Source organism: Delphinapterus leucas, chromosome 6 (genome assembly GCF_059928025.1).
Source record: "Delphinapterus leucas isolate spDelLeu-1000000601 "Yukka" chromosome 6, BTC_Dleu_Yukka2, whole genome shotgun sequence".
In the NCBI taxonomy this organism is placed as follows: domain Eukaryota; kingdom Metazoa; phylum Chordata; class Mammalia; order Artiodactyla; family Monodontidae; genus Delphinapterus; species Delphinapterus leucas.
The window spans coordinates 7979060-8006105 of record NC_143134.1 but is presented as its reverse complement, the minus strand read 5'-3'; the positions used below and the strand labels follow the sequence as shown (position 1 = coordinate 8006105).

General features: G+C 41.3%; 1 protein-coding gene across 5 annotated transcripts in view; it reads left to right on the top strand.

Moving 5' to 3' along the window:
* SPOCK3 (SPARC (osteonectin), cwcv and kazal like domains proteoglycan 3) overlaps positions 1 to 27046 on the top strand; it is a 424772-nt gene that overhangs the window by 376596 nt on the left and 21130 nt on the right. For 4 of the 5 annotated variants that reach the window (XM_089912672.1, XM_089912669.1, XM_089912670.1 and 1 more), the window contains one exon: positions 6110 to 6229. The exons of the other annotated variant lie outside the window; for it this stretch is intronic. In XM_089912672.1, coding sequence (XP_089768798.1) covers positions 6110 to 6229 — 120 coding nt within the window. The remainder of the gene's footprint in view (positions 1 to 6109; positions 6230 to 27046) is intronic. 5 annotated transcript variants of the gene reach the window in all.

Sequence of the window (27046 nt, the reverse complement as noted above, 5' to 3'; positions counted from 1 at the left end):
CAGCCAGTCTATTTCTTTTGGTTGGAGCATTTAATCTATTTACATTTACGGTAATTATTGATATGTACATTCATATTACCATTTTCTTAACTGTTTTGGGTTTGTTATTGTAGATATTCTCCTTCTCTTGTGTTTCCTGCCAAGAGAAGTTCCTTTCGCATTTTTTGTAAAGCTGGTTTGGTGGTGCTGAATTCTCTTAGCTTTTGCTTGTCTGTAAAGGTTTTAATTTGTCCATCAAATCTGAAAGAGATTCTTGCTAGGTAGATTAATCTTGGTTGTAGATTTTTCCCATTCATCACTTTAAATATGTCCTGCCACTCCCTTCTGGCTTGCAGAGTTTTTGCTGGAAGATCAGCTGTTAACCTTATGGGGATTCCCTGGTGTGTTATTTGTTGCTTTTCCCATGCTGCTTTTAATATTTTTCTTGATCATGAAGAAGAAGAAGTAAAGCTGTCACTGTTTGCAGATGACATGTTTCTCCTTGGATTTATTCTGTATGGGACTCTCTGCACTTCCTGGACTTGACTATTTCCTTTCCCATATTAGGGAAGTTTTCAACTATAATCTCTTCAAATATTTTCACAGTCCCTTTCTTTTCTTCTTCTTCTTCTGGGACCCCTATAATTCAAATGTTGGTGCATTTAATGTTGTCCCAGAGGTTTCTGAGACTGTCCTCAATTCTTTTCATTCTTTTTTCTTTATTCTGCTCTGCAGTTGTTATTTCCACTATTTTATCTTCCAGGTCACTTATCCGTTCTTCTGCCTCTGTTATTCTGCTATTGATTTCTTCTAGAGAATTTTTAATTTCATTTATTTTGTTGTTCATCATTTTTGTTTGCTCTTTAGTTCTTCTAGGTCCTTGTTAAATGTTTCTTGCATTTTGTCTATTCTGTTTCCAAGATTTTGGATCATCTTTACTGTCATTACTCTGAATTCTTTTTCAGGTAGACTGCCTGTTTCCTCTTCATTTGTTAAGTCTGGTGGGTTTTTACCTTGCTCCTTCATCTGCTTTGTGTTTTTATGTCTTCTCATTTTGCTTGACTTACTGTGTTTGGGGGGTCTCCTTTTCGCACGCTCCGGGTTCATAGTTCCCATTGTTTTCGGTGTCTGTCCCCAGTGGGTAAGGTTGGTTCACTGGGATGTGTAGGCTTCCTGGCGGATGGGACTTGTGCCTTTGTTCTAGTGGATGAGGCTGGATCTTGTCTTTCTGGTGGGCAGGACCGTGTCCAGTGGTGTGTTTTGGGGTGTCTGTGAACTTATTAAGATTTTCGGCAGCCTCTCTGCTAATGGGTGGGGTAGTGTTCCTGTCTTGCTCGTTGTTTGGCATGGGGTTTCCAGCACTGAAGCTTGCTGGTCGTTGAGTGGAGCTGGGTCTTAGCGTTGAGACGGAGATCTCTGGGAAAGCCCTAGCCAATTGATATTATGTAGGGTCAGGAGGTCTCTGGTGGTCCAGTGTCCTGAACTTGGCTCTCCCACCTCAGAGGCTCAGGCCTGACACCAGGCTGGAGCACCAAGACCGTGTCAGCCACATGGCTCAGAAAAAAAGAGAGAAAAAAAAGAAAGAGAGAAAAGAAAGAAAGTTATTAAAATAAAACATTTTTAAAATATTATTTAAAAAATTTTTAAAGTTATTTTTAAAAAAAGAAGAGAGCAACCGAACTAATAAAGAAATCCACCAATGATAGCAAGCGCTGAAAAGTAAACTACGATAAACATAAAAATCAGAAACTGGTCAGTCGCATACAGCACACCCCAAGTCTCCAGTTGCTCCCAAAGTCCACCTCCTCAATTTTGGGATGATTCATTGTCTCTTCAGGTATTCCACAGATGCAGGGTACATCAAGTTGATTGTGGAGATTCAATCTGCTGCTTCTGAGGCTGCTGGGAGAAGTTTCCCTTTCTCTTCTTTGTTCGCACAGCTCCCAGGGTTCAGCTTTGGATTTGGCCCCACCTCTGCGTGTAGGTCGCCTGAGGGCGTCTCTTCTTCGCTCAGACAGGACGGGGTTAAAGGAGCCGCTGATTCGGGGGCTCTGGCTCACTCAGGCCGGGGGGGGGGTGGGGGGTGGCACGGAGTGCGGGGCGGGCCTGCGGCGGCAGAGGCCGGTATGACGTTGCACCAGCCTGAGGCGCGCCGTGCGTTCTCCCGGGTAAGTTGTTCCTGGATCCCGGGACCCTGGCAGTGGCGGTCTGCACTGGCTCCCCGGAAGGGGGGTGTGGATAGTGACCTGTGCTCGCACACAGGCTTCTTGGTGGCGGCAGCAGCAGCCTTAGTGTCTCCTGCCCGTCTCTGGGGTCCGCGCTTTTAGCCGCGGCTCCCGCCCGTCTCTGGAGCTCGTTTAGGCGGTGCTCTTAATCCCCTCTCCTCGCGCACCAGGAAACAAAGAGGGAAGAAAAAGTCTCTTGCCTCTTCGGCAGCTCCAGACTTTTTCCCGGACTCCCTCCCGGCTAGCCGTGGTGCACTATCCCCTTCAGGCTGTGTTCACGCCGCCAACCCCAGTCCTCTCCCTGCGCTCCGACCGAAGCCCGAGCCTCAGCTCCCAGCCCCGCCCGCCCCGGCGGGGGAGCAGACAATCCTCTCGGGCTGGTGAGTGCCGGTCGGCCCCGACCCTCTGTGCGGGAATCTCCCCGCTTTGCCCCCCGCACCCCCGTTGCTGCGCTCTCCTCCGCGGCTCTGAAGCTTTCCCCCTCCGCCACCCACAGTCTCCGCCCGCGAAGGGGCTCCTAGTGTGTGGAAACCTTTCCTCCTTCACAGCTCCCTCCCACTGGTGCACGTACCTTCCCTATCCTTTTGTGTCTGTTTATTATTTTTTTCTTTTACCCTACCCAGATACGTGGGGAGTTTCTTGCCTTTTGGGAGGTCTGAGGTCTTCTGCCAGCGTTCAGTAGGTGTTCTGTAGGAGTTGTGCCACGTGTAGGTGTATTTCTGATGTATCTGTGGGGAGGAAGATGATCTCTGCGTCTTACTCTTCCGCCATCTTGAAGGTCCTCCCAGTAGTATAATCTTCATAGAGTGTTTATAAGGATTAAACTTGCTCATATCTGTAAAGAACTAGCAGTAAGTGTGTAGTGTTAGCTGCTGTTATCATATCATTATTACCACAGGATTCTTAATTCCTGGAATGTTCTATTACAAGACATACATAACCTTCTGTTGAAACTTAAGCTAAGGTGTGTGTGACACACAGTAAAGCTGTGTGATGTCTCATATTTGAGGAAATTTTTTAATGGTATTATTTTTAAATGTAAATTACTTAACCTCATAAAAATCATACAAGTTTACAAACACTTCATTAGATATACATGGTAAGCACTATATCACTAAAATTAACTAACACAATAAAAGAAAATTTATGCCATCTTTTCAACAGACTTTTTATCATTCTTCAGCAGGTATTTTATTGGATGAAACTTTGCTCTTTGCTGGGTGTGGTTTGGGAAAAATATAAGGCGGATAAAGGAAAGAGAACTAAAATTCATTTTTGAATGTTTATTTGTTTAAAGCAGGTAATGCATTAACATGGTGTAATGTTTAAAATTATAAATGAAAGTTAAATAAATAAATATATAAATAAAGGACTCTCATATGGGTGGGAAAAAATAAAATAAAAGTATAAATGTACGTACACAGACGTCTCCACCAACCTGGATCTCCTCTCCCCCATCCCCCTTGCAGAGGTGAAAGTCTCTCGATCTCTGCTGTGTATTTCCGGAGATATTTTAGGCATACATGAACAAACACATTTTCCTCCCTTTTTATACAAACGGAAGTGTACCTAACATCTTTTGTGTTCGTCTTTTTTCACCAGAAGCTGTAGTGTAGGTATTGTTCCAAGTCTCTACATAATGAGCTTCTTAACGTGTTAATGACTCAGAGCTTCATTGGGGGCGGATGTCCCTGGCTTATCCCATCAGGCCACTGCTGATGAGCGGTGTTGTTAACGCCCCTGCTGTTAGAGAAGCGCTGAGTAAATGACGTTGTGCAATTTAAATAAGCTTGTGTATGTGTGGTACACCTGCAAGGTAATTTTTAAGAGAGAGAAATGCTGGGTGAAGGGTTGGAAGCATTGTAATTAATTCTTGAAAGAAATTTGAAACTTTCTGTTTATTTTTGAATGCTAATAGGGGTTTAAGCACACAATTGAATAGGAAAAAAGAGATGAACAGTAAACATAAGACTGCCTCACAGCACTTTCCTTCCTTCATCTGGTTCCCCCCCCCACCCCCCGCTGGAGAGAACTAGCCTCACCAGCCTTGTCTTTTCCCTCCAGAGATACGTGTCAGGTAAATGAGCATATGCGCTTATGTAGAAGAATGCCTTTCTTCAGGTAGGCTTTCGTCTTCTTCTGCATAGTAGTTTGTGGAGTCAGCAGACTCTAGCCTGGATGTCTGTGGGCACAGAGCTGCGGGCTGGAGTGTCCACGGTCACATTAGAGGGACTCTTTGTCTCTGTCCCTCGGCCTCAGCCAGCCTGGACATGACCTGTAAAGGTAATGTTTTCTTCCACCTTCACGTAGCTCATTGTTTCCCTGGATGAAATGATAGCTGTAAATCCTGCAGCCCTAACCCTCGACCAGCGATGCTCAAACCCACAGCACGTGTCCTGGGACGCTCTTTCCCGTCGTCCCAGAAACCGCCTAACTTCTCGCCTAAGGCTCATATTTCCTGTGTCTCACATACAGTGTCAGTTCTCTCTTTGATGGATCACATCTTCCAGTGGCTCCTGGGGAAAGGTGATGTGGGGTGGTTAATCTTGGGATCTTGTATATTTCAAATATCTTTAGATTACTCTCCCACCTGATGTTTCTGGATGTAGGATTCCCAGTATAAACTACGAAGTAATTTAACAGTTGTCTTTCTGCCTGTCAATGTTACTCCTGAAAAGTCTGAAGACATTCCAAGTCTTTATTCTTTGCACACAGCACTTCGTGTTGCTCTACCTCCACAGCTGTTTTAGGGTCTTGTTTCATGCCTCCAGGGTCCTGAAATGTCACAGTGATTTGCTGATATGGGTCTTCCACCTCACTGGGTACCGGGAGGGCCTATTAGTCTGCAGTTTTATTTAATACCAGGAAATGGTCTTAGATTCTTAAATTATATTGCAGCACACTATACTTTTTATGTTGTACATGTTACATTATATATAATACATATTGTAATATAATGTGTATAGCATATATTAAGTGTAATGTAACACTTTAATATCATTGTGTAAATTATTGTTTTTAACAATCTGAGTCTGTTAAAGGGCACTTGGTTCAGGAAATTGCACATTAGTTACTTGAAGAGGAATGAGGTCTCCGGTAACAGTATAAATACTTCTTATATTTTCAAAATATTTTGGCAGCAAATTACTGAATTTGACGTACCATATTTTAGCACTAGTCTCACACACACGCATACATATTTATAAAATATATTCTGCTACTCTTATTGTATAGACTAATTTTAAGAACATAATTATTGGTAAATAACAATATTTTGAAAAGAGGAATTAAGTCCAAATGTTAACGTTTGCTAACACCTTTCTTTTACAACAGAAATATGGTATCATTTTCTTAAATCTTTTCCTAATGTCAAATAAGAGCTCTTCCTTTTCTGTGGTCAAAAAATATGTAGGATTAAGATTAAACCAAATAAAAAGAGCACATATTTATATTTGATAATTCCTATATATATTGCACATACTAATGCAGGTTTATAAATCGTAAGCTATTATAATAGGTAGAGCCAATAATAAATGTGTACATATTCATTTTGGTGTTTCAGCCCCTTATTTCCCCAGACGATCCACCAGCATCTTCCCGTGATGTATTCAGTACGTAAATATTATGACTAGATCCATGTGATGTTAACAGGCAGAGCCTCTGAAGAGTGCAGGCAGAATTCCACTAGTCATATTTCTTTATTAAAGAAATGTTACTGTTATACTGCATCTTGTTATGTTGCAAACACATATTTCGTTCTTCAAGGCTAAAGCACAATTAGCAACTGTATTCGTTTTCCCCTTTTAGTTGTTGTTACCTTTTAGGTATTGGAATAATTTGAGAACTGGCTCTGACATGATGCTCAGTGACTCTTCAGGCTTTGTGTTGTTCCTCTTTGTTTCCAGGCTGCAGTGACCTGGAGCTCAGGGAGATGGCCAGCAGACTGCGGGACTGGTTCAAGGCCCTGCATGAGAGTGGAGGCCAGAACAAGAAGACGAAAGCATCGCTGCGGCCGGAGAGAAGCAGTAAGGCTTCTAAATTTGATGTGTGTCGTTGTCTTTGATATGGGATTTTATGTCCAGTGAATCACTTAGGTCAAAGTTTACTGTTTACTTAGATGCTGAACAGAAGTCTGAACATTGTTTTTACTTCCAAGCTCAGCCATGACATGTATTTTGCAAGGAAATAAAGCGTTTGTGACAACTCCGATTGGAAAAGGAATTCGAGACAGCATTGAGCTTCCAGTTGAATTGAAAGAGTAGGAATATTTTCCAGTCTTTTGGCTGAAGTGCTAAAGAGTAGAACAACACGGGGAGCAAAGGTAATAATTTTGAAGTGCTTAGATTTTTAAACAACACGATTAGCCCTCCTCCACTGTAGTCATTTCTGATTTGACCCAGGTATGTCAGGATGTTTACCACACTGCAAATCAGATTCATCAAAGAAAGAAGGAAGGGCTTCCCTGGTGGCGCAGTGGTTGAGAGTCCGCCTGCCGATGCAGGGGACACGGGTTCGTGCCCCGGTCCGGGAAGATCCCACATGCCGCGGAGCGGCTGAGCCCGTGAGCCATGCCCGCTGAGCCTGCGCGTCCGGAGCCTGTGCTCCGCAACGTGAGAGGCCACAACAGTGAGAGGCCCGCGTACCGCAAAAAAATAAATAAATAAATAAAAAAGAAAGAAGGAACTAAGAGCCAAACGAATCTTACGTGATTCTTTCATCTATATAATCTATGTAAAAGTGTGTTTTCATTTCTTAGAAATAGGAACTGCAACCTGAAATAGTGCACTTGCTATGAATAATTTTATGAACTCTTCATTTTATATTTTTTCATTTATAAAAAATATCTATAACATTTTTCATGCATGTAAAAGAAAGATATTGAAACCTGAGCTTAATTGGGGGGAGCTTTCCAAGACCGCCTCATTCGCTCTAAGATGCAAGGGGCGAAAGTGGGGCAGTGACCAGGGGCAGTGTCCGGCTGACAAGAGAAGGGCCCATTGCCCGCTGCTTATCGCCATGAGGCTGTGAACTCCCACTCGCAACCCTCAGCTACCCATTTCTAACAGAATCACTTGATAAAGAGGGCACGGCCATCCCTAATCAGTGTTTCCTAAAATGCCCCATTTGTTTTCTTGTCACCAAGGAATTTTCTGTAATCCCAACACTTGGTGTTTATGGATCGTATTTATGTTCAAAAGAATGTAATCATTATTTTTCATTCAGCTTTCACAGAAAGACATAATAATTGTGTGTGAATGTGTGGTGGCCACATCTATATGCTCCTTCTTAGGAAGTCCTCAAAGAAACCACAGTATTTCCCTACCTCGTAGGAGTGCTTCCAGGCTTGTCTCCAGAATTATCGTTTAAATTTTTGACAGAAGCTAATTTTTTGATGCCTTGAGAGTAAGTAAGATGCCTGATCTTACTTAATAGAAATAATAAAGTATGTTTGCCCCTGTATTCATGTCTGGCATAGCGCAAAGTTTTGTTCCAGATCCTTCCGTATTGACTTTTTTGATTCATGTCCACACCTGTTCTCCCAGTACTCATACTTGGATATTTTTATTTCTCTCTCTCACCTTTCTTTGTTGAGCTTAGTTAAGATTAATAATCCCACCTGTATTTGGAAATGGATAAAAGGAGAGCTTGTAGGACACGCAGTACAATGCCTGGTTAATTGTACACATTCCTAAATATTATTTCCCTTTCTGGCTTTTTCTTACAAAAAATGAGACAGTCTTAATATTGTGGGCGAATTAACAGGAAGCTCTTTGGGAGTTGAATGTCTTTGCAGAATCAGTGAAACAGTAGGTAGAGGATTATTTATAGAGCCTGAAGGGGTCAGAGGCCAAAGGGAGTAAATCTCCAAAAGGAAGCTGTTAAAAGATAAGTCCCTAGATGGGGAGTGGCCGAGTCCCTCAGCTCCTGAGACCCACCTACCCCTGGGTGAAGCCTCTCCTGACACCGGCCCTCCAGTACTGGGCTCCCCATCTCTTTTCTAGTCCTGTTTTTCCTCCATAGCATCTCTCACCGTTTACTATAATATTCATCTACACATTTTTTGTTTATTTTCTCTCTCTCTGCACACTAGGGAACCATAAATGAGAGATCACCATTGTATCATCAGAATGTAGAATAATTTGACACGTAGCATTCACTAACGTTAAAACTGAGTAGAATTAATGGATGGATGAAGCAAAGAAGCCATCAAAATACTACACTGTGTGGATATACCATAATTTAATCAAGCACTTGTTCCCCTAGGAATGATTATTTTCTCCTTCGCAATCAATTCTGTGGTTAATTGGTAGGCTTTTATTTCTATAAGGAAGATTCCAGGTAGTCGAAGTAATAGGTCAATATTACTTCGCATTTCAAATTATAAACAATAATAGATGTTACCAGACTGCTTTGCAAAAAGCTTAGGACCTTTCTAATTTCTAACAGCAAAGCACGAAGAGTTAACTTTTGTCTTGATCCCTGGAAGTAAAAAAATTACTACCATTCTTTTTAACTGTTCATTCAGGTGAGCATGCTGTTACATTTCATTGTTAATCTAATCTTGGTTTCCTTTTTTGGTAGTGAATTGTTCACAAAATATTGGCAAAGGTTGGCGGGGCTTTTGCACAGCAAAACAAAATAAAATGTCTTAGCTCAGGCTACTATAATTAAATACCCTAGACCAGGTGGATTGAACACTACACATTTGTTTCTCAAATTCTGGAGACTGGGAAGTCCTAGATCAGGTGCTGGCAGATTGGGGTCTGGGTGAAGGCTCACTTCCAAGCTTGGAGGCAGCTGTCTTCTCACAAGGCAGAGAGAGAGAGAGAGCGCGCGAGAGAGATCTGGAGTCTGTCTTTTAGGCCACTGATCGCATCATGAGGTTCTCCCTTCATGACCTAATCACCTTCCAAAGCCCACACCTCCAAATGCCATCACTTTGGGGGGTAGAGCTTCATATTCATGAATTTGGGGGGGAGGGACACAATTCAGTCCATAGCACAAAACCAAACAAAAAAACGTCCTAAGTTATGTCAGCTTATATGTTTAATTCTGAGAAATCCATATTGATGGATTACATTATAATTGTATTTAAATAGGTCCTTCTAGTACTTTTTGTGCTTTTTGCTGTATGTGTTTGCTGCTCTGTTTTTTAGATATATGGATTTATTTCTGTTCTATCCATTAATTATGCTTCTTATCCCTTTATTTTATTACACTGTACCCTACTTACCACTTTTTAGCATAGATTTCACGTTATCGGATAGTAATATTACCACTCCTACTTTCAACTTTATTACATTTGCCTGATATACTTGCTAACATTTTATTGTCAGTCTTTCTTTATTACTTAGACTTCAGTGTCTTTCTTGTAAACATACATAGTTGGCTTCTGAGTCTCCAGTATGACAGCGAGCAGACTTGTACTTTGGGTTTTTTTAATAACTAAGATAAACATAAGGCACAGGAAAATATTCTGATCAGATACAGAATATTTACCATTTAGGCAGATTGCCCAGAAGACAAAGAAAAACTTATTTACAATCTCTTTTTAAGAGTAGGCCAATAATCCAAGAAAATTTTGTCATTAGAGAAGAAAAGAAATTACATTTTAGTTTTGTACCAGTATAATATTTGATACTAATTTTAAAATATTATGTGAATAAATACACCCTTTAAATATTAGCCAGCAGTGACCATGACAAATAATTTTGGGGGGAACATTTCATCATTTTTTGTATCCGTGTAGATTTTATCTTATACAGGTTTTGAAAATTAGTGTTAGGATAAATTTTATCTTAGGGTAAATTTTATCTTAGGATAAAACTATATTTTTAACAAAATGAGCTTTTTTAGCCCAAGGTGGTTGCTCCTGGAGCCCCTGAACCCCTCGAGACCTGCCCCTGCTGGGGTCCTGAGCTTGAGTGACTGACCGCAGGAGTGGAGGGTCGGGACTGAGCAGAGAAGCCCTGGGTGAAGACAGTGGGGCCCAAGGGGTGTTCAGGACACCGTAAAAATGTCAAATAAGAACAAGCGCAGAGCGAAGCCTGCCGCGTGTCCTGCCCACCATCCACCACAAGGTGGGGTGTCACTGCAGGGCCTTGCTTCAGACGTGTGGGATCCCCATCCGATCAACCATCCACGTCTCGGGGGAAAAGAAAAGGGGGAACAAACCCAGACTAAGTAAAGAGAGACTTTATTTAAAGACTCTTGCGATGGGGAGAATGCTTCAACCTCAAACTTGCAAGCGTCTCAAATCAAACAGAAGAAGGCTTTTCCTTTCCAGGAAGGGGTGAGCAGGGCTAGAAGCACCTTTGTCGGGGAAGAGGGCAGTGGGGATTAAGAGGCAGCAAAACTGAGGACTTCAGAAATGCTTCTCTGCGCGGTTGACCCTCTTACCTACCAAGCAGGAATGTGAGACCCTGCAGCCGTCTCTATGTTACGCAGAATTTCAGCCCTTTCACGGCTCTGGTCTGTGTTCTGATGTGTCGTCTGGGCCCCTAGTTTGCTGCCCACCTACAATGCACGTGCGGGATGGCTTAGCCGGGAAATTACGGTTTTTGGTCTACAGAGCAGTTGTGTACTTTTAAATGTGTGCGCCCGGAAGCACCCTAGTGTGTGTTTAAATGTAAGTGGGCTGTCTCCTCACTCCCTCAGCTCCTCGTGTCATTGATTTTTCCCTCCGGCTGTTGGGTCCTTTTCCATGCGCTGACCTTCCTTCGTCTGCTCACTGGGGCCCGTCTGTTAGGGGCCGACCCTTCGTTGGCAGCCTTCTCTCACGAGGTGGGAAGAGCCTCCCTTTGGCTTTTCCTCAAAGCATCAGGAAAGCCCCCGGTCTCTGAGCCTTGAAAGAGGCCACTCCCCCCCGCGGGTCCCTTAGTTGGGCTGGCCTCCATCGTGGAACCCAGCCTGCGGTGCCAGGGCTAGAGGGAGTGGGTCTTGACCTTCCCCAGAGCCTACGGTTGTCTGCGGCCAGGCTCTCAGAGTCCGTCCCCTACTGTCCATCCTCGGACCCCTAGTCTGTCCCTCCGTGGGGACGGGAAGCCCCCATCCTGACCTGCACCCCAACTTTAGACTGCAACACTCACTGTACAATGAGGGGACAGTAGAATGAAGTCCATCCTTGGGGGGCCGGGTCACTGCGTTTTGAGTGGTCAGCGTACCTACTTTATGCTTCACCAGCCAACTTCCAGCTTAACCTAGAAAGAGTGACAGATCTGGAAAACAATTCAGAGAAAAATTTTTGTTTGCATTCAAACGTCGAAATATTATTGCCAGGGGCGAATATGTAAGGGAGGGCCACGACGGGTATATTTTTCTGGTTGTGCGAATAAGTATGCTTACGTGCCAGTATCTGTTGTTTAACACGTACCGTGTTACCCTTGAGATAGATACTCGTCTTTTCATGGATCTGTATCTCTAGCCATGTTTAAATCAAAGGTAATTTTCATTAAAATGGCCCCTGTTTACTGTCTGGAAATATAGAGTTTACTTTCTATGTTGTTAGACTGTTTGTGAATAGAATATTTATTTTCTTACAAAATAACTCTGAAAACTTACATCTGTTTGCTCTAACCTTATAGACTAATAGACAGTACGAGTCAGAGAATGAGTTCAGGGACGGCGCTGGCTGCCACTGAAGTGTGGAAACAGGAGAGTGGAGAATGGTGTCCCCGCGGGTCTGCTTTGTCAGTGCTTTCTGTCCTTAAACAATGTGAAATTCACTACTCTACTTTGCATGTGTAAAGTAATCGGCACATTCGTAAAATGTCCCATTTTAATTTAATCAGGAGCATTCTAGGTATAGCAGGGAACTTCATTTTTGAAAACAAAGGTCTCTAAAGTCGGTGGATAAATTTTCTTTTCTTATTTCAAGTAATAAAATGAAAATTCAGATCCCTGCTTGTTGTGTTTGTTATCTGCATTTTCTACTTTTAGTAGGTAGATCCAATAACTCTCTCCATAATAAAATTTAATTATACACTAATTATTGCTAAGGTATTGTCTTAATATTTAGATGTAATTTTATAGAAATTATGTATTTCCTGTTTAGCTAGATTGAAATTATGTATTTCATATTTAGTTAGATTGAAATGATAAATATAAAATAAGGTGCTAAGTGAATGATGTATTATAATAAAAATGTTTTGTTACGTTATTATAACCTGGGAAATTATCCAGTTGAATTTACTAGCACTAAATTTTGGTGAGACTCTAGTCTTTAGGAAGTGTAGTATTCCAAATAGAGGGAATCATTATTAGCTTTGAAAACTTGGGAATCATTAAAAAGTAGGCTGCTGGTTGCTTCTCACAGGGTAAGTGAACTATTGTCAATTTTATTACATTCCATTTTCAACTAAATAAATACCTTAATTTCAAAATACAATCATGTAGGGTGTTCAGAGCACATTTAACCAGTAATTTGAACTATTTGAACCTAGAAAAAAAGGGATAAAGTACCCTCCGCCCCCCCCAAAAAAAACCAACAGAGATTTTTTAAAATCTGTACAGAAAAAGAAAACAAAACATAAAGTTTCACATTCCATATATATGTCATATATATTCAGTCATTTATAAGTAAGCATTATTTTTGTCAAATTTTACTCTAATAATGCCAGTTGAGTAATACACAAAAACCTGGAATGTTTGCTTAGTAGATGTCTTGAAAGCAACAAAAAGTGATAGCAAAAACGAAGGGACAAAGTGTAATAAGGAAATAAAATAGCTCAAACGCATAACCGCCGTAGGTTATTTAATGTGGCAACAAGTGATTCTAGACACCATAGTGGTCCTTGGGCCACAGGCTAGCCAATTAAAAAGCGATTAATTTTATGATGATTCCTTTGAGACATTAATGAGTATTAAATTATTCTAATGTGTCACAGCTGGGAAGGAAACATATATAACACTGTTTTTTCCTATTTAATTTTTAATATCATATATTTTGATTACGTGTAACATGTGCTTTTTTTTTTTTTTTGCGGTACGCGGGCCTCTCACTGTTGTGGCCTCTCCCGTTGCGGAGCACAGGCTCCGGACGCGCAGCCTCAGCGGCCATGGCTCACCGGGCCTAGCCGCTCCGCGGCATGTGGGATCTTTCCGGACCGGGGCACAAACCCCTGTCCCCTGCATTGGCAGGCGGACTCTCAACCACTGCGCCACCAGGGAAGCCCTTCACATGCTTATCTTTTTAATGCACATGAAGGAACATGAAGAGAATTATTGTCCTTTTACCAACTCCATCCGTTCCTTCCCTCATTAGGTGAAAATTGTTACCAACCTGGTACACATGGTTTCCAATCCTACTTCATTCTCACACAAGCATATATATTCACATAAGCATTTTTAATGTAAATGATCTCACACTATACACAGTACGTGGCAGCAAGCTGATTACTCTCCATCATTTTAACCTTTTAAATCGTCATCGTATTGCAAATATGTTCTCACGGCATCTTTTTTGATTTCAGAGTTCTTAGTTTGTGAGAGAGACTTCCCTAAGAAAATACTGATATGGATATTCTTCTAATGTATATATTTTTGCACTTAAATCTCTAAACCATCCCCAATTTATTGGCGTGTGATAGGATTCTGGCAATAGAGCATATTTCCTTACTGAATTAAAATAACGTCTTTGCAATTATTTAAGCCACATTTATTCTCTATGCCTCTATTTTCTCTTTAACCTCTCTGTTTTTTGAGAGTTTCTCTGTGATGCATTTCTCCTGTAATTGTGTTACGTTCTGATGTCATACTTCATGTGGGTTTAGTTCCTTCAAATGTGTTAAAGTCCGTTTTATGGTTTACAATATGTTCCAAATGCACTTGAAAGGAGCCTGTATTCTGTTATTATGTGTTGGAGTGTTCTATCGGTAGAAGTTATTTCAAGTTTGTTGCAAATTTCGTTCGGCTCTTCTATACTCTTTTCCGTCTACTTGTTCCACTGATTTTTTTTTATAGAATAGTGTTGAAGTCTCCAGATATAACTGGGAATTTTTCTGTTCTTCCATTCAGTTCTGTTCAGTTTTTTGTCATGTGTTTTGTTTTTTCGGGTTTTTTTCTTTTTTTCTTTTTGGCTGTGTTGGGTCTTAGCTGCAGCACGTGGGATCTTTGTTGAGGCACACGGGATCTTTCATTGCAGCACACGGGCTTCTCTCTAGTTGTGGCTTTAGGGTTTTTTCTCTCTGGTTGTGACGCACAGGCTCCGAGCGCATGGGCTCTGTAGTTTGCAGCACACGGGCTCTCTCATTGAGGATGGGAGCTCGGTAGTTGTGGCGCACGGGCTTAGTTGCCCCGCAGCATGTGGGATCTTAGTTCATGGACCAGGGATCAAACCCACGTCCCCTGCAGTGGAAGGCAGATTCTTTACAACGGGACCACCAGGGAAACCCCCTTGTCATGTATTTTGAAGCTTCATTTCTGATAACAAGCGCATTTAGGGTTGTTTTGTCTTCTTACTGAACAATTTATTATTATATAATGCCCCTTTTTATCTTGGTAACATTCCTTATTCTGAAGTCAAATATATTATTAGTAGAATCAGTTTGGTTTTCTTTTCATTAGTGTTTGCGTGATATTTTTTTCCCCATATATTAATTTCAATCTATGCCATTTTTTTAATGGTTTCCTTTAGGATAATATATAGTTGAGCCTTGGTTTTTTATTCAGCCTGGCATTTTTTTGTATTTTAATTGATATGCTTAGATTATTTGCATTTTATACAGTTATTGATATGGTTTAATTACAATCTGCTTTCTTGCTAGTTACTTTTATTTTTTCCATCTCCTCTTTGCCCATTTTCTTTTCTTATAATGCCTTGTTTTGGACCAGTTAAGTATTTTTATGTTTTCATTTGACTCTGCTCTTGACATTACTTTTACTTTACCTCCTTTTAAAAGATTTTTATTGGTTGCTCTAGGATTTATAAGATTTAATTTTTCACAAGCTACCTTCAAATACTATTTTGCCATTTTGTATACATTAGAAGGAATTACAGCTCTCAATTTATCCCATCTTTTGTGCTATTTTGACGTATGTTTTGCTTTTACATATGCTACAAATACAAATGCATTGCTAATGCCTTTAGAGTAGACATTCAATTATCTTTTAAAACAATTTGAAATTAAAAACCTGAATTTCCTATTTATCTTCATTTATGCAGCATCCAGAAATCTTCAGTTTCTTTTTTGTAGCAATCCAAGTTTCTACCTAATATCACATTTATTCTGCCTAAAGAAATCTTTTTTTTTTTTCAACAATTCTTATAGATCGCATCTGTTTTAAATAAATTTTCTCCCATTTTTGTTTCTTGAAAGGTACTTCACCTTCCTTTTGCAAAGGTAATTTCTCTGGGTAAACAGTTTGGGGTCAAGAGCCCATTTTCTTTCAGCACGTTACAGATGAATTTTCCTTGTATTCTGGCTTCCGTGGTTGCAGCTGGGAAGTCAGCTGGTCATTCTCGTCTCTTTGTTCCTCTGTAGAAATGTGTATTGTGCCTCGAGCTGCTTTAAAGATTTTTCTCCCCATCACTGGTTTTTGACTCTGATGTGTCTAGGTTTTGTTTCTTTGTTTGTTTGGTTCTTATCCTGTTTGGTGTCCTCTAAGATTCTTACCTCTATGGTCTGAGGTATCTCATTAATTTGGAGGATTCTTCATTAACTCTTGAAATACTTCTTCTACCCTATTTTCTCTCCTTTCCTTCTGCCATTTCAGTCACTGTCTGTTGGTCTGTTTGATAATGATCTACAGACCTTGTATGCCCTGCACTCCTGCCCCACCCCCTCTCCCTACTTCTCCTGACATATCTTTTAGGTTTTTGTTCTTATAGTTTCTGCCTATAGTTTTAATGCAGATTTTACCTTTTATACTACAGCATCTAATCTATTAATCATATTCATTTTAAATTACTTCTCTGATAGTTGCTGCCTCTGTCATATCTGAGTTTGTTTCTATTGAGTGTTTCGTCTCATAGCAATGTTTTTAAAATTTTCCTTCCATTTTTGTATGTTTCTTTCGTTAAAAGTGGACATGTTGAGTAGATAGTAAGACTGAGGTAAATAGTATTTGTGCCTGAAAGTGACGTTGCCTCCTGTTTTTTTTGCTTGGCCTTTGATAAGGTGATCAAGTCGGTCCAGTCATATACCTGAACTTGGTTGTGCTTTGGTTTATTATTGTCACTTTCACTGCACCTCAGGCTTCAGATTCCTTTGTGCTGCCCTGTGCTTGTGGTGGGGCTAGTTACCATGGCCTTTTTCTCCACATGCTTCTTTATGATTTTCCTTTGAAACCCAGCCTCAGGGAAGGTCCCCCTTCATGGTCTTTCCCCCACTGGCAGGCTACTGATACTCAGTATTCGACAGTTGCTACCCGGACCTAGGAGCATCCCTTTCTGTTCTGGTTGAGCTGTAGCTGTAGGTAGGACCATGTACCTGGGTCTCGATGTGGGGCCTTCTCAGAGACCCAATCCTCCGCTGGTGGCAGGGTTCTCCCGTGATCTGTACCCTGAATATTGTCCTGCTGTCACTCAGAGAGAGCTGGGCTTTTCTTTCCCACTCCTGTGGTGAAGTATCCTCAGCTGTGTCCACAGGGTGACAGAGGCTCCCACTCTCCCCCAGGAACTTCAGGCTTGCTCTGTGAGGGGTACAGGAAAGGGGGCATAGGAGGACCCTCATACTTTCTCACAGCAGCTTCTGCTTCCCAGGTGGCTTTCCTGGGTCTCTTGTCCCACCCCGTGTCTTTCTTGAAAGCAGTTGCTGAGGTCTGTGGAATAAAATCTGTTGGTGCTTATGGATCCCTCTTCCTTTTGTGGCTTCCAGGGGTTGTCTGCTGTCATAGAGTAGACATACACTAAGTCTTCCGCAATTCATGGAAGATCTTGGCTGCGTTCTCCTCCATAGCTTATATAATGTTCTGTGGCTTTCTCAGGTGATCAAATGCTCGCACTGTCTCCTTCTGGAGCCATAAGCCTGTCATGGGTCCTGAGTTATTACACTGCCCAGAGACACAGAGTCCCTGATGAGCTCAAAAAATTGTGGTTTTGTAGATTATTCATATTTTTCTTATTGTTAGGGTGAGAAAAATACTCTTTTCAACTTCCTCCCTCAGTGGAAGCAGGGAATTCTTGCCTGAAGAATATTTTCAATGGATATAGATTTTTGAAAGCATTAAAAACATGTTTTCTTTCTTCATTTAAAGATATCATTCAGCCCTTCCTGGACTCTATAATTTCTGATGAGATACCAGGATTTAACTGAATTGTTTAATTGTGATGTGTCCTTTATCTTTAGTTCTTAACAGTTCGACTAGAAATGACCTCCTTTGTGTTTTTGCTTGAGGACTGTTACATCTCTTTAATCTGTAAATTTAGGTATTTGTCAAAACTTCTACCACCTTTCCTCAGGTGACTTCTCCTGCCCCTTTCTCTCTCTCTTCCCTTCTGGGCTTGAATTACATGTGTTATGCTCCCTGATACAATGTAACAGTCTCAGAGGCTCTGCTCATTCCTATCCTGGCTTTTCTTCCAGTAGATCCTTGCAGCTGATCTATACACAAGTATCTTTCTTTCCTCTGTGAAGTCACTTCTGCTCTTGGCTTCATCTGTGATTTTTTTTAAAGTTGTGTAGCTTTATCTATTATTTTATTCTTGAATTTCTATTTAGTTCTTTCTTATAATTTCTACTTCTCTTCTGATCATTCCTGTCATTGCAGTTATTACAAGCATATTTTTTTCTTCATTAAAGAGAGCTATTTTATTTGCTTTAAAATTTTGTCCGCTAACTCAACAACTGGTTCATCTCAGGTTTATTCTCAGTTGATCATCTCTTTTAAGAACATGTCGCATTTCCCTGGTGCTTTATAGATCTCCTAATTCGGGATGGTGCCCCCAATGTTATGGATATTAAATTGTGGGAGGCTTTGTTATGTTAGTTTAGTCCACTGAGTGTTTTTTGTTTTAGTAGATGATTAATTTTGTTGAGCTCTAAATGAAAACTATATTTCTTGGGCACCAGCTCTAACCTCAGTTCAGATTTGCAGCCTCTAGTGGAGGTGAGTTGAGTCTATGGTGTGCGTGTGTGTGTGTGTGTGTGTGTGTGTGTCTGATGGGTCATCAGAATCTAGGGCAGACAATGTTGGGCTCTCTGGCTCTTTTCCTTCCCGAATTTCTACCTAGATCTTCAGCAGTTTTAAACAGTCTTTTGATTCTTGCAAGCTGGAATGTCTGCATTCTTTTGCCAACATTGTCCCTCATGTGATTTGCCATGCCAGATCTGTCCCCAGGCTCAAAAACAGTGAGACCTGAGAATTCACTCCATAGAACTTCCCTCCTCAGAGTGTGGGTTACCCACCAGAGTGTGCCTGCTTCTTATCCACTCTTTGGTTCCCTCCTGTCTTTTTTTTAAATTATGTGCAGAGTTTAACAATTTATGAGTAGAAGAATCAGTCCAGTATATGTTACTCAGACATTACTGGAAACAGAATCTAAAATAACTGTTTAAATGACAGGTTGAGGAGAGGATTTTTGTCTTACCTTATTTTTGTCTTTGAATCTACCAGACCTGTGTATTGAACCCAATGTGGGCTAAAATGATACTTTATTTTCCATTACATATTCCCGTTTACCCCTCTTCCTTCCTGAATTTAACAGTCTTCTTTCTTGGTTTTTTTTTTTGGTATTACAGTACTCTTTAAAATTTTAAACCTTCATTGAGTGAGGGCAATCCATCAGTCAATTTGACTATGTTTCAAAATTTACATTTAATGAGTTTTTGCTTTCCTTTGGATGGTTTTACATTGATTTTTTGTGAATCTCAGTTATGCTGATATATTTGCTGCCTAAACAGATGCAGTTGTTAATATAGGCTTGCATTTCCCTAAGATGAGGGACTGAACTGCTACGTGTCTACATTCTAGATGTGAATAACTCCATTCTCTACAGTGGCGTAAACAGGAACGTTGAGAGACGATCTTCGATTATAAAGACTTTGTGTTTGATAACTTCTGCCTTTCAGAAAATTTTGCCACATCTTTGAAGAGAAGAGACATTGCTAGGCATTTATTAAAAGTGATTTTAGATGTCTCATGGGAATTTCAGTGCTCTAAAGGATTATAAGGATTGGTGAATGTGGAGGATAAGGGGACGGGATGGATATTATTTTCTCCACTTTATAATGAAGAAGCTTGAGAGTTAAAACATGAAGTCACACAATAAGTAAGTGGTAGAGCTGGGATTTGAATATAGATTTTGTGGGCTCTGAACTTATGAACTTCTGCTCTTTGCGTCTTTGTGTAACCTCCCAGTGGATCTCTCAGTACTCAAAGAATACTAAACTAGTTCAAATACATAATTCACGTCAATTGTGATAGCTGCCTCTGACACACTCGTACACATAAAGACATATAAAGACACTTGCACAAAGAGGATAGTTTCCTATTTCATCTTGGCTAAAGATTTTAAAAATGTTTCCAAAAATTACTAATCGTTATTTTGCCTTTACTATCATGTTTCTGAATGTTTTTGTTTCTTATAAATACAAATAACTTTTGTAGAGTGGGATTAATACGTGTATTTAAAGCTTTCTTGAGTTGAGTTATACTGAAAATCTGTACCAACTCACAAGAGAAAGATTTTTGTCGATTAAATTATCTCTTTGTCAAATTTACTCATATTGGTCTTGGCGCTAACTGTTGCAAATTTCAAAACTCTACCCAGGTTTTTGGTATCTTGAGATTTAATGATTAAAACCATGTCCTTAATATTAGGAAAAAGTATTTTGGTGGGCATCCCTAGTACTTTATATCTCTACCTATAAAGATTATTTTAAGGAGATGATTTTCATACAATAAACCATTTATTTCCATGATAATTTTTATATCCTTAATTGAAGATTTCTGTATGCTAAATATTTCATAAGTCATGGGATATATAAAATTCAGAGGGTGCTGCACAGTGATTTCTCTTTCCTTTTACGAGTGAAGGATACTCCCCTATCCTTACTGTGCCTGACCAGGTCTGGGATATCAGTCTTTCTGCCCAAGCGAGTCCCTGAGTGAGTCTTGTCTAAGCGTTTCCTTCCCCAGATCCCTGTCCTGGGCTGATAATGAACAACTTGTAGTGCTTTAGATGTCTTTCCCTAAATGTATTCACTACCTCAAAACAAACTTATGGGGCTTCCCTGGTGGCGCAGTGGTTGAGAGCCCGCCTGCGGATGCAGGGGACACGGGTTCGTGCCCCGGTCCGGGAAGATCCCACGTGCCGCGGAGCGGCTGGGCCCATGAGCCATGGCCGCTGAGCCTGTGCGTCCGGAGCCTGTGCTCCACAATGGGAGAGGCTACAACAGTGAGAGGCCCGCATACAGCAAAAAAACAAAACAAAAAAACACGTTTTACTGTCCAAAGTTTTTAATGTTATCTAAGAAGATGATAGATTTGTGCTTCCCTTCACTTCAAATTGAGGGACAGATTTCAACAAAACCGCTCAGTTTTCTATGTGTTCCCAGACAATTGGATTCTGGTCTGAATTTCACCAGGAAAATCTGAGAGTCAGAGACAGTCATGAGCTGCTTACTTGTTTGATGTCAAAGCAAAGGAAAGTTGCTGCTGCTTTGGAGTTGTGTGTTTGGTCAAGACACACAAGGATATTTACTGTGGACAATATTTGAGCCATGTGAGTCAGAACCAGCGTAATTCTGCCCAAGAGGGAGTAGTAAGTCCCAACAGAGAATGGACCACCCGGTGCACAGGGGCTGAGGTGATGGCGGAGGAGTGTCACACATCCAGGACATGCAGTTGTTCACACCGGGGAGCCCTGGAAGGTCCATAAAAGGATCTACAAGGAGAAAGACAGGTGAAGCTTTCAAAGCCTGATGAACGCCCCCAGCACAAAGCCGTCCTCAGCCAGACATCAGTGTGGTGAGAAACTCCCCACCCGCCCTTAAGTATTCTTCACCTACTCCCAAACCTGGAGGTGGTCATAAAAAAAAGAGAAAGTAAGAGGAGAGTCATAAGAAAAAAAGGGAGTGAAGAAGGATTGGGGTACGTGATGCTCCGCTTACATGACTGCCTCTGCCACATCCCCAGGTAGTGACCGGGAGGGTCAGGTTTGGGGCTGTGTGGGTGACGTGAAGTCAGGCGTTCTGAAATGCCAGTTCACCTACACTTGTTACCTGAAGCCGAGCTGAAGGAATTAGGGGACCACCTGAGTTTTCACCCAGAGATAGAATGAAACTTTCGCCAAAGAACAAATGTGTAGAGAGCATCAGAGAAAAAATAAATGGATTCAGACTATATCCTATAAACCACACTTGTCTGAGATATGCGTATATCTGATTATATAATCAGTGTACTGTTATCATACAGTGTCTTATATGATAAGACCTTTGCTTATACTTACGTAGTGTGAACCTCAGAAAAGGTAGGGGAGCTGAAGACATAGGCTGTGGGCTCTGAGGAACGTTGGTTAAGACCACGTAAGTGAGTGATCCCTACACGAGCTGGTGTGAATAAATAGAAAAAAATTAGTTGAGAAATGAGTTCTTAGAATACCAATATTTACTATTTTTTTACAGCCTTTTGTTTAATACTCTTTTCCATTACGGTTTATCACAGGATATTGAATATAGCTCCCTGTGCTACACAGTAGGACCTTGTGGTTTATCCATCCTACATATATTAGTTTGCATCTGCTAATCCCACACTCCCAATCCCTCCCTCCCCTACCCGCTCCTTCCTCCTTGGCAGCCACAAGTCTGTTCTCTGGCTGAGTCTGTTTCTGTTTCGTAGATACGTTCATTTGTGTCATATTTTACATAGAATACCAATACTTAAGGAACAGATAAAGGAAGGACACTGACAAAAATGGATTAATAAATAAAAGGAGAGAATGTTGTAAAATGTCTCAAGAGTTAAGCATTATCTTCTCCCACAAGGTTCGTTGTAATTTATTTTCAACACAATGCCCAGCTTCACACCTTAGCTATGCTTGATTGCTGAGCAACACCTAAGTTACAAAATAAGTAACAAGTAAAATACAGAATTACTTTTTTCAGACAAACTTTGATAGAGTCTCACACCATGTTAAAAAATTTTAGTTTAACTATTGAAAGCGTTTTAAGATAATGACAAATTTTACAACATAAATAAATTACAATGGCTTTACTTAAATGTTCTCTTTTAAATATCCCAGATATAAGTGAAATAAGTCAGACAGAGAAAGACAAATACCCTATGATCTCATGTGTATGAGGAATCTTAAAAAAAAGAGAACTCATGGCTACAGAGAGCAGATTGCTAGTTCCCAGAGGTGGGCATGGGTGATGTGGGACCTGAGTAAAGGGATCAAAAGGTACAAACTTCCACTTAGAAGATAAGAGGTTCTGGGGATAAATAAGTCCTGGGATGTAATGTGCAGCATGGCGACTGCAGTTAACAGTGCTCTGTTGTGTATTTGAAAGTTGCTAAGAGAATATGCTGCACACTTTGGACTAAATAATACAATGTTATGTCAACTATATCTCAGGAACGCTGGAGAGGAGAAGAAAGTAAATGACCTAACCTCCTCCTAAATGCGGTTCCCACCCTTGTCTGCATACAAACATGGTAATTTTATCCTTTTTAATATAATTGTTTGCATATAATATTCTTTTAATGCAGATGAAAGCCACATACTTATTATTTTTAACATCCTAAAAATATAAGTATCTCAAGTATGACATTTATTATAAGATTGAGCCCTAGGTTACTTCTGTTTCAAAAAACTATCATAAAAGCTCATGAAAGTTATCATTCTCAAGGGAGGAGAACCTTGCAAAGACCTAAGGGGAACTTTCAGGAAGTCACAGCCGTCGGAGACCTTCAGGCCACGCCATGCAGAACCACAGCCTGTGACCTGAAGCCACTCTGAGTAAACCATACGTAGCTAGCTGTGTGTTATTTCTGAATTTGTTATAAGGTACAAATTACCTTAGACTCTAAAAAACCATTTTTGAATGTTGCATTGTGTCAGTTTCCTAACTAATACATATTTCAGTTTTATAAATTTAAATTATCCCTCAGTTATTTTTTCTCTCATCTCATATTGACAGACTAGCAGATTTGATCCTTTTTGTGACAATGGGAAAGCATTTCACACACAGATCCCCTGTCTTTATGATAACACTGTGAGTTGTGAGCTCCTGGAAATTGGGCATTGAGCCTTTTATGAGAAGAATGTCGCAGCTGGAACACTGGGGCCACATGATAACCCAGACGTACAACACAGACCCAGTCAGAGCAGTGGAGAAAAATAGGGAGCGAGCCATTTTTAGAAATACTAGAAGCAGACAGCATCACGTGCTTTTTAAATACAGTTTATGTACTTTCTGTTTATTTAGTCTCCACTGTATCACTTGTAGCATTGGGTCCCTGTGTTCTAACATCTGTAGGAAAATGCGAAGGTTGATAACGAGTTAAATGTATTTATGAGTAATTTTTTTATATGAAGTATTACCTTCTCACTAGTTTTAAAGTTAATTACATATAAACTAAAAGGGGATCATTCATAATAATCCATAAATGTACTAATTTTGCGTCATTGTCTTTAAGATCCTGGGGTTCCTTGCACTGATTTTGACTGATTATCCTTGACTGCAGTTCTGAGGCCCAGGAAAGAAAGTAGAGATGCTGGGACAGGGAGGGGAGGGGATCCCATTTGCGCCTGGTTTTCCCTTTGAGATGCGCAGCTACAGGAACAAAGCCCGCAGTGACCCTGGTGGTGTCGGGATTAGAAGTGGGACAAGCAGCCCACCCTGGGGAAGGGACCACGTCTGTGTACCTCGTCCTGGGCTCTGTGACCAGGAGAGAGCCTGGGGGAACCAGGCAGTGGTCCAGAGCTTGGTGTCTGCTTCCCTCTGAGGAGCTGCCGTGGCCGGCAGGCCATGTGATCACTGGGCCCAGGCTGCAGTGCGTCCCGCGATGGGGCAACACAAGGCCCTACAGCACGTGCAGAGCACAAGGGAACGTGTAGTCCCCGCTCCTAGCTGGGAGGTTCACTTTCTCCCCAAGTGGGGTAAGGGTGGCCTGAGTTTCACTTGTGTCCAACAGAGCAGTCCATGGAAGAGAGTCCCAAAGTCATCATTTACCTCAAGTAAAAGTCAGTCCTAAGTGGACAGCCTAAGACTATAAAACTTATAGGAGAAAACATAAGCACAAACACATGTCACCTTTGGTCAGCAGAGGTTTCTTAGACACGATGCATAAAAGGAAAAAGTGATGCCAAACTCCATCAGCGTTAAAAATGTTTGATTTTTGAAAGCTACTGATTAAGCGTTGAAAAGACAAGCCACAAAGTGGGACAAAATATTGGCAAATACATATCTGATAAAGGACTTGCATCTAGGAAATATAAATAACACTCATTTCTCAATAGTGGTAAAACAAACAACCCAACTAAAAGTGGGCAGAACATCTGTACACATCACCAAAGAAGGGATATGATGTAATTAACACATGAAAAGAATCTGGATGTCCATCAACGTTAGGGAGATGTTAAACTTTGGTTCACAGTGAGATGCGTGTTACATCCTTGTGAGAATGGCTCCAAATGAATAGCAGTGCTAGGTGGGGCCTGGGTAACTGTGTCTCTCGTCCGCTGGTGGTGGGAATGCAAAGTTGTGCAGCTGCTTTGAAGAACGGTTGGGCAGTGTTTTCTAGAAGGAACATAAATGTACCATATGACCCAGAAATCCCATCTTAAGATATTTATCCTTGAGAAATTACAACATACACTCACATAAAAACATATATGTGAATGTTTATAGCAACTTTATTTATAATTACATAACTGGCCACAACCCAAATGTCCTTGCCTGGTGAGTAGATGAAGAAATGGTTGTTCGTCCCTATGGTGAAATAAGACTTGCTTTGCTGGTGGGACTATATCTGTCCTGGAATGAAGGTCTGCTCTGCACCCACATAACAAAGCCTTAAAGCTGCCTTCAGAGTCAGACTGACGTGCAGGTTTTTAACTTCATGCCAGAAGTAAGTATAACACGTAGAGGTATTCCAGAAAATCCAGCCACCGATAACTTAAAATTCACAAGGTGCAGCATCCAATTGAGATCTGCCAAGTATGCTGTATGCTATGAAGCATAAAAATATGGTCCACAACTTGGAGAAACTGCAGTCCAGAAAATACACCCCGAAATAACAGTGATGGTGGGATGAGTATACAGGGACCTGCAACGACTATTGTAAATATTATTAATATGCACAGTTATATAAAGGTAAACAGGGACAGCAGTTGCAAGAGGGGATATATGAAGAAAACACCCACATAGTATGTCTGGGGAAGCTGGCAAGAAATGAAGAATGTGCTGGGTGAGTTAAAAGCACGTTGGACACTGCAGAAGAAAAAGTCCATGTACCTGAAGAGATGTGATAGAAACTACCCAAAATAAAGCACATAGGAAGAAAGAAACAAACAGAAGCCTGTGTCTTAGTGAACTCTGGGGCCATGTCAGATGCATTACCTATGAATAACAGTACTGGAGGTGTGAGGCTTAGAAAGTTATATGAAGAAATAATGGCTGAAATTTTCTGAACTTGATGAATATTATAAACCCACAGATACAAGTACGACAAACATCAAGAAACAGAAACAAAGAAGAACGAACCAAAGCATACCCTGATCAAAATGCCGAAAGTCAGCATTAAGAAGAGCCTCTTAAAAGCAGCTGGAAGAACAATAAAGTGGGGAGGAACAGAGATCAGGACATCGGCAAGCTTTTCACCACAGAACTTGAGGCCAGAACACAGTGGAACATTTCTAATGTGCTTAAAGAAAAGAAAAAAAACTACCATCCCTGGCAAAGAAAGCTAAAATCAAGACTTTTTTTTTTTTTTTTTTTGCGGTACGCGGGCCTCTCACTATTGTGGCCTCTCCCGTTGCGGAGCACAGGCTCCGGACGCACAGGCTCAGCAGCCATGGCTCACGAGCTCAGACGCTCCGCGGCATGTGGGATCTTCCCGGACCGGGGCACGAACCCGTGTCCCCTGCATCGGCAGGCAGACTCTCAACCACTGCGCCAAAAGAGAAGCCCTAAAATCAAGACATTTTAAACAATCCAAAGTTGAGAGATTTCAAGAAATGTTACAGGAATTTTTAGAAGGTAGTGATGCCACGGGGAAGTTTCTATCTACGCAGAGGACTATCGGGGTGACATGCGACATGGTGAGAAATAATGCATTTGGTCCCTGCCCAGGTTTCCTGACACAGAGCCTCTGTTACCCTAATTTCCTGAGTAGTAGAGGCGCTGGGAGCATATCTTGTTCTAATATCTGGTCTTTGACCCCAGTTCCTGACACAGGATTCCTAAAACCCTTATTTCCTGCGTGATGAGAGTGATAGGAGCTCCTTCACAGAGCTCCCGAATCCCCTGGAACTGCTGGGTGAAAGGAGCGTCTTCTACGGAAGGGGGCGACTCTGGGGCTCCTGGATGGCCTCAGGTTGGGGGGCGGTCCCCAGAAAGACCAAGCCCCGGTTAGGAGGGAGGAGCTTTCAGGCCCCCTCCGTCCTCTCGGGAGGAGATGGAGTTAATAGTCATTCATGCCTCCGTGATGGAGTCTCCATAAAATCCCCAATCACAGGGTCCAGAGAGCTTCTGGGTTGGTGGGTGCACCCCCGTGCTGAGAGGGTGACACACTCCAGCCCCGTGGGACACAAGCTCCGGCCCGGGAACCTTCCAGAACTCCCCTTGGGTACCGCTTCATTGGGCTGTCTATTGCTATCTTTTATAATTGCCTTTATAATGAACTGGCAAACGTAGGTAATGTTTTCCCGGAGTTCTGTGCCGTTCTAATAAGTCAGA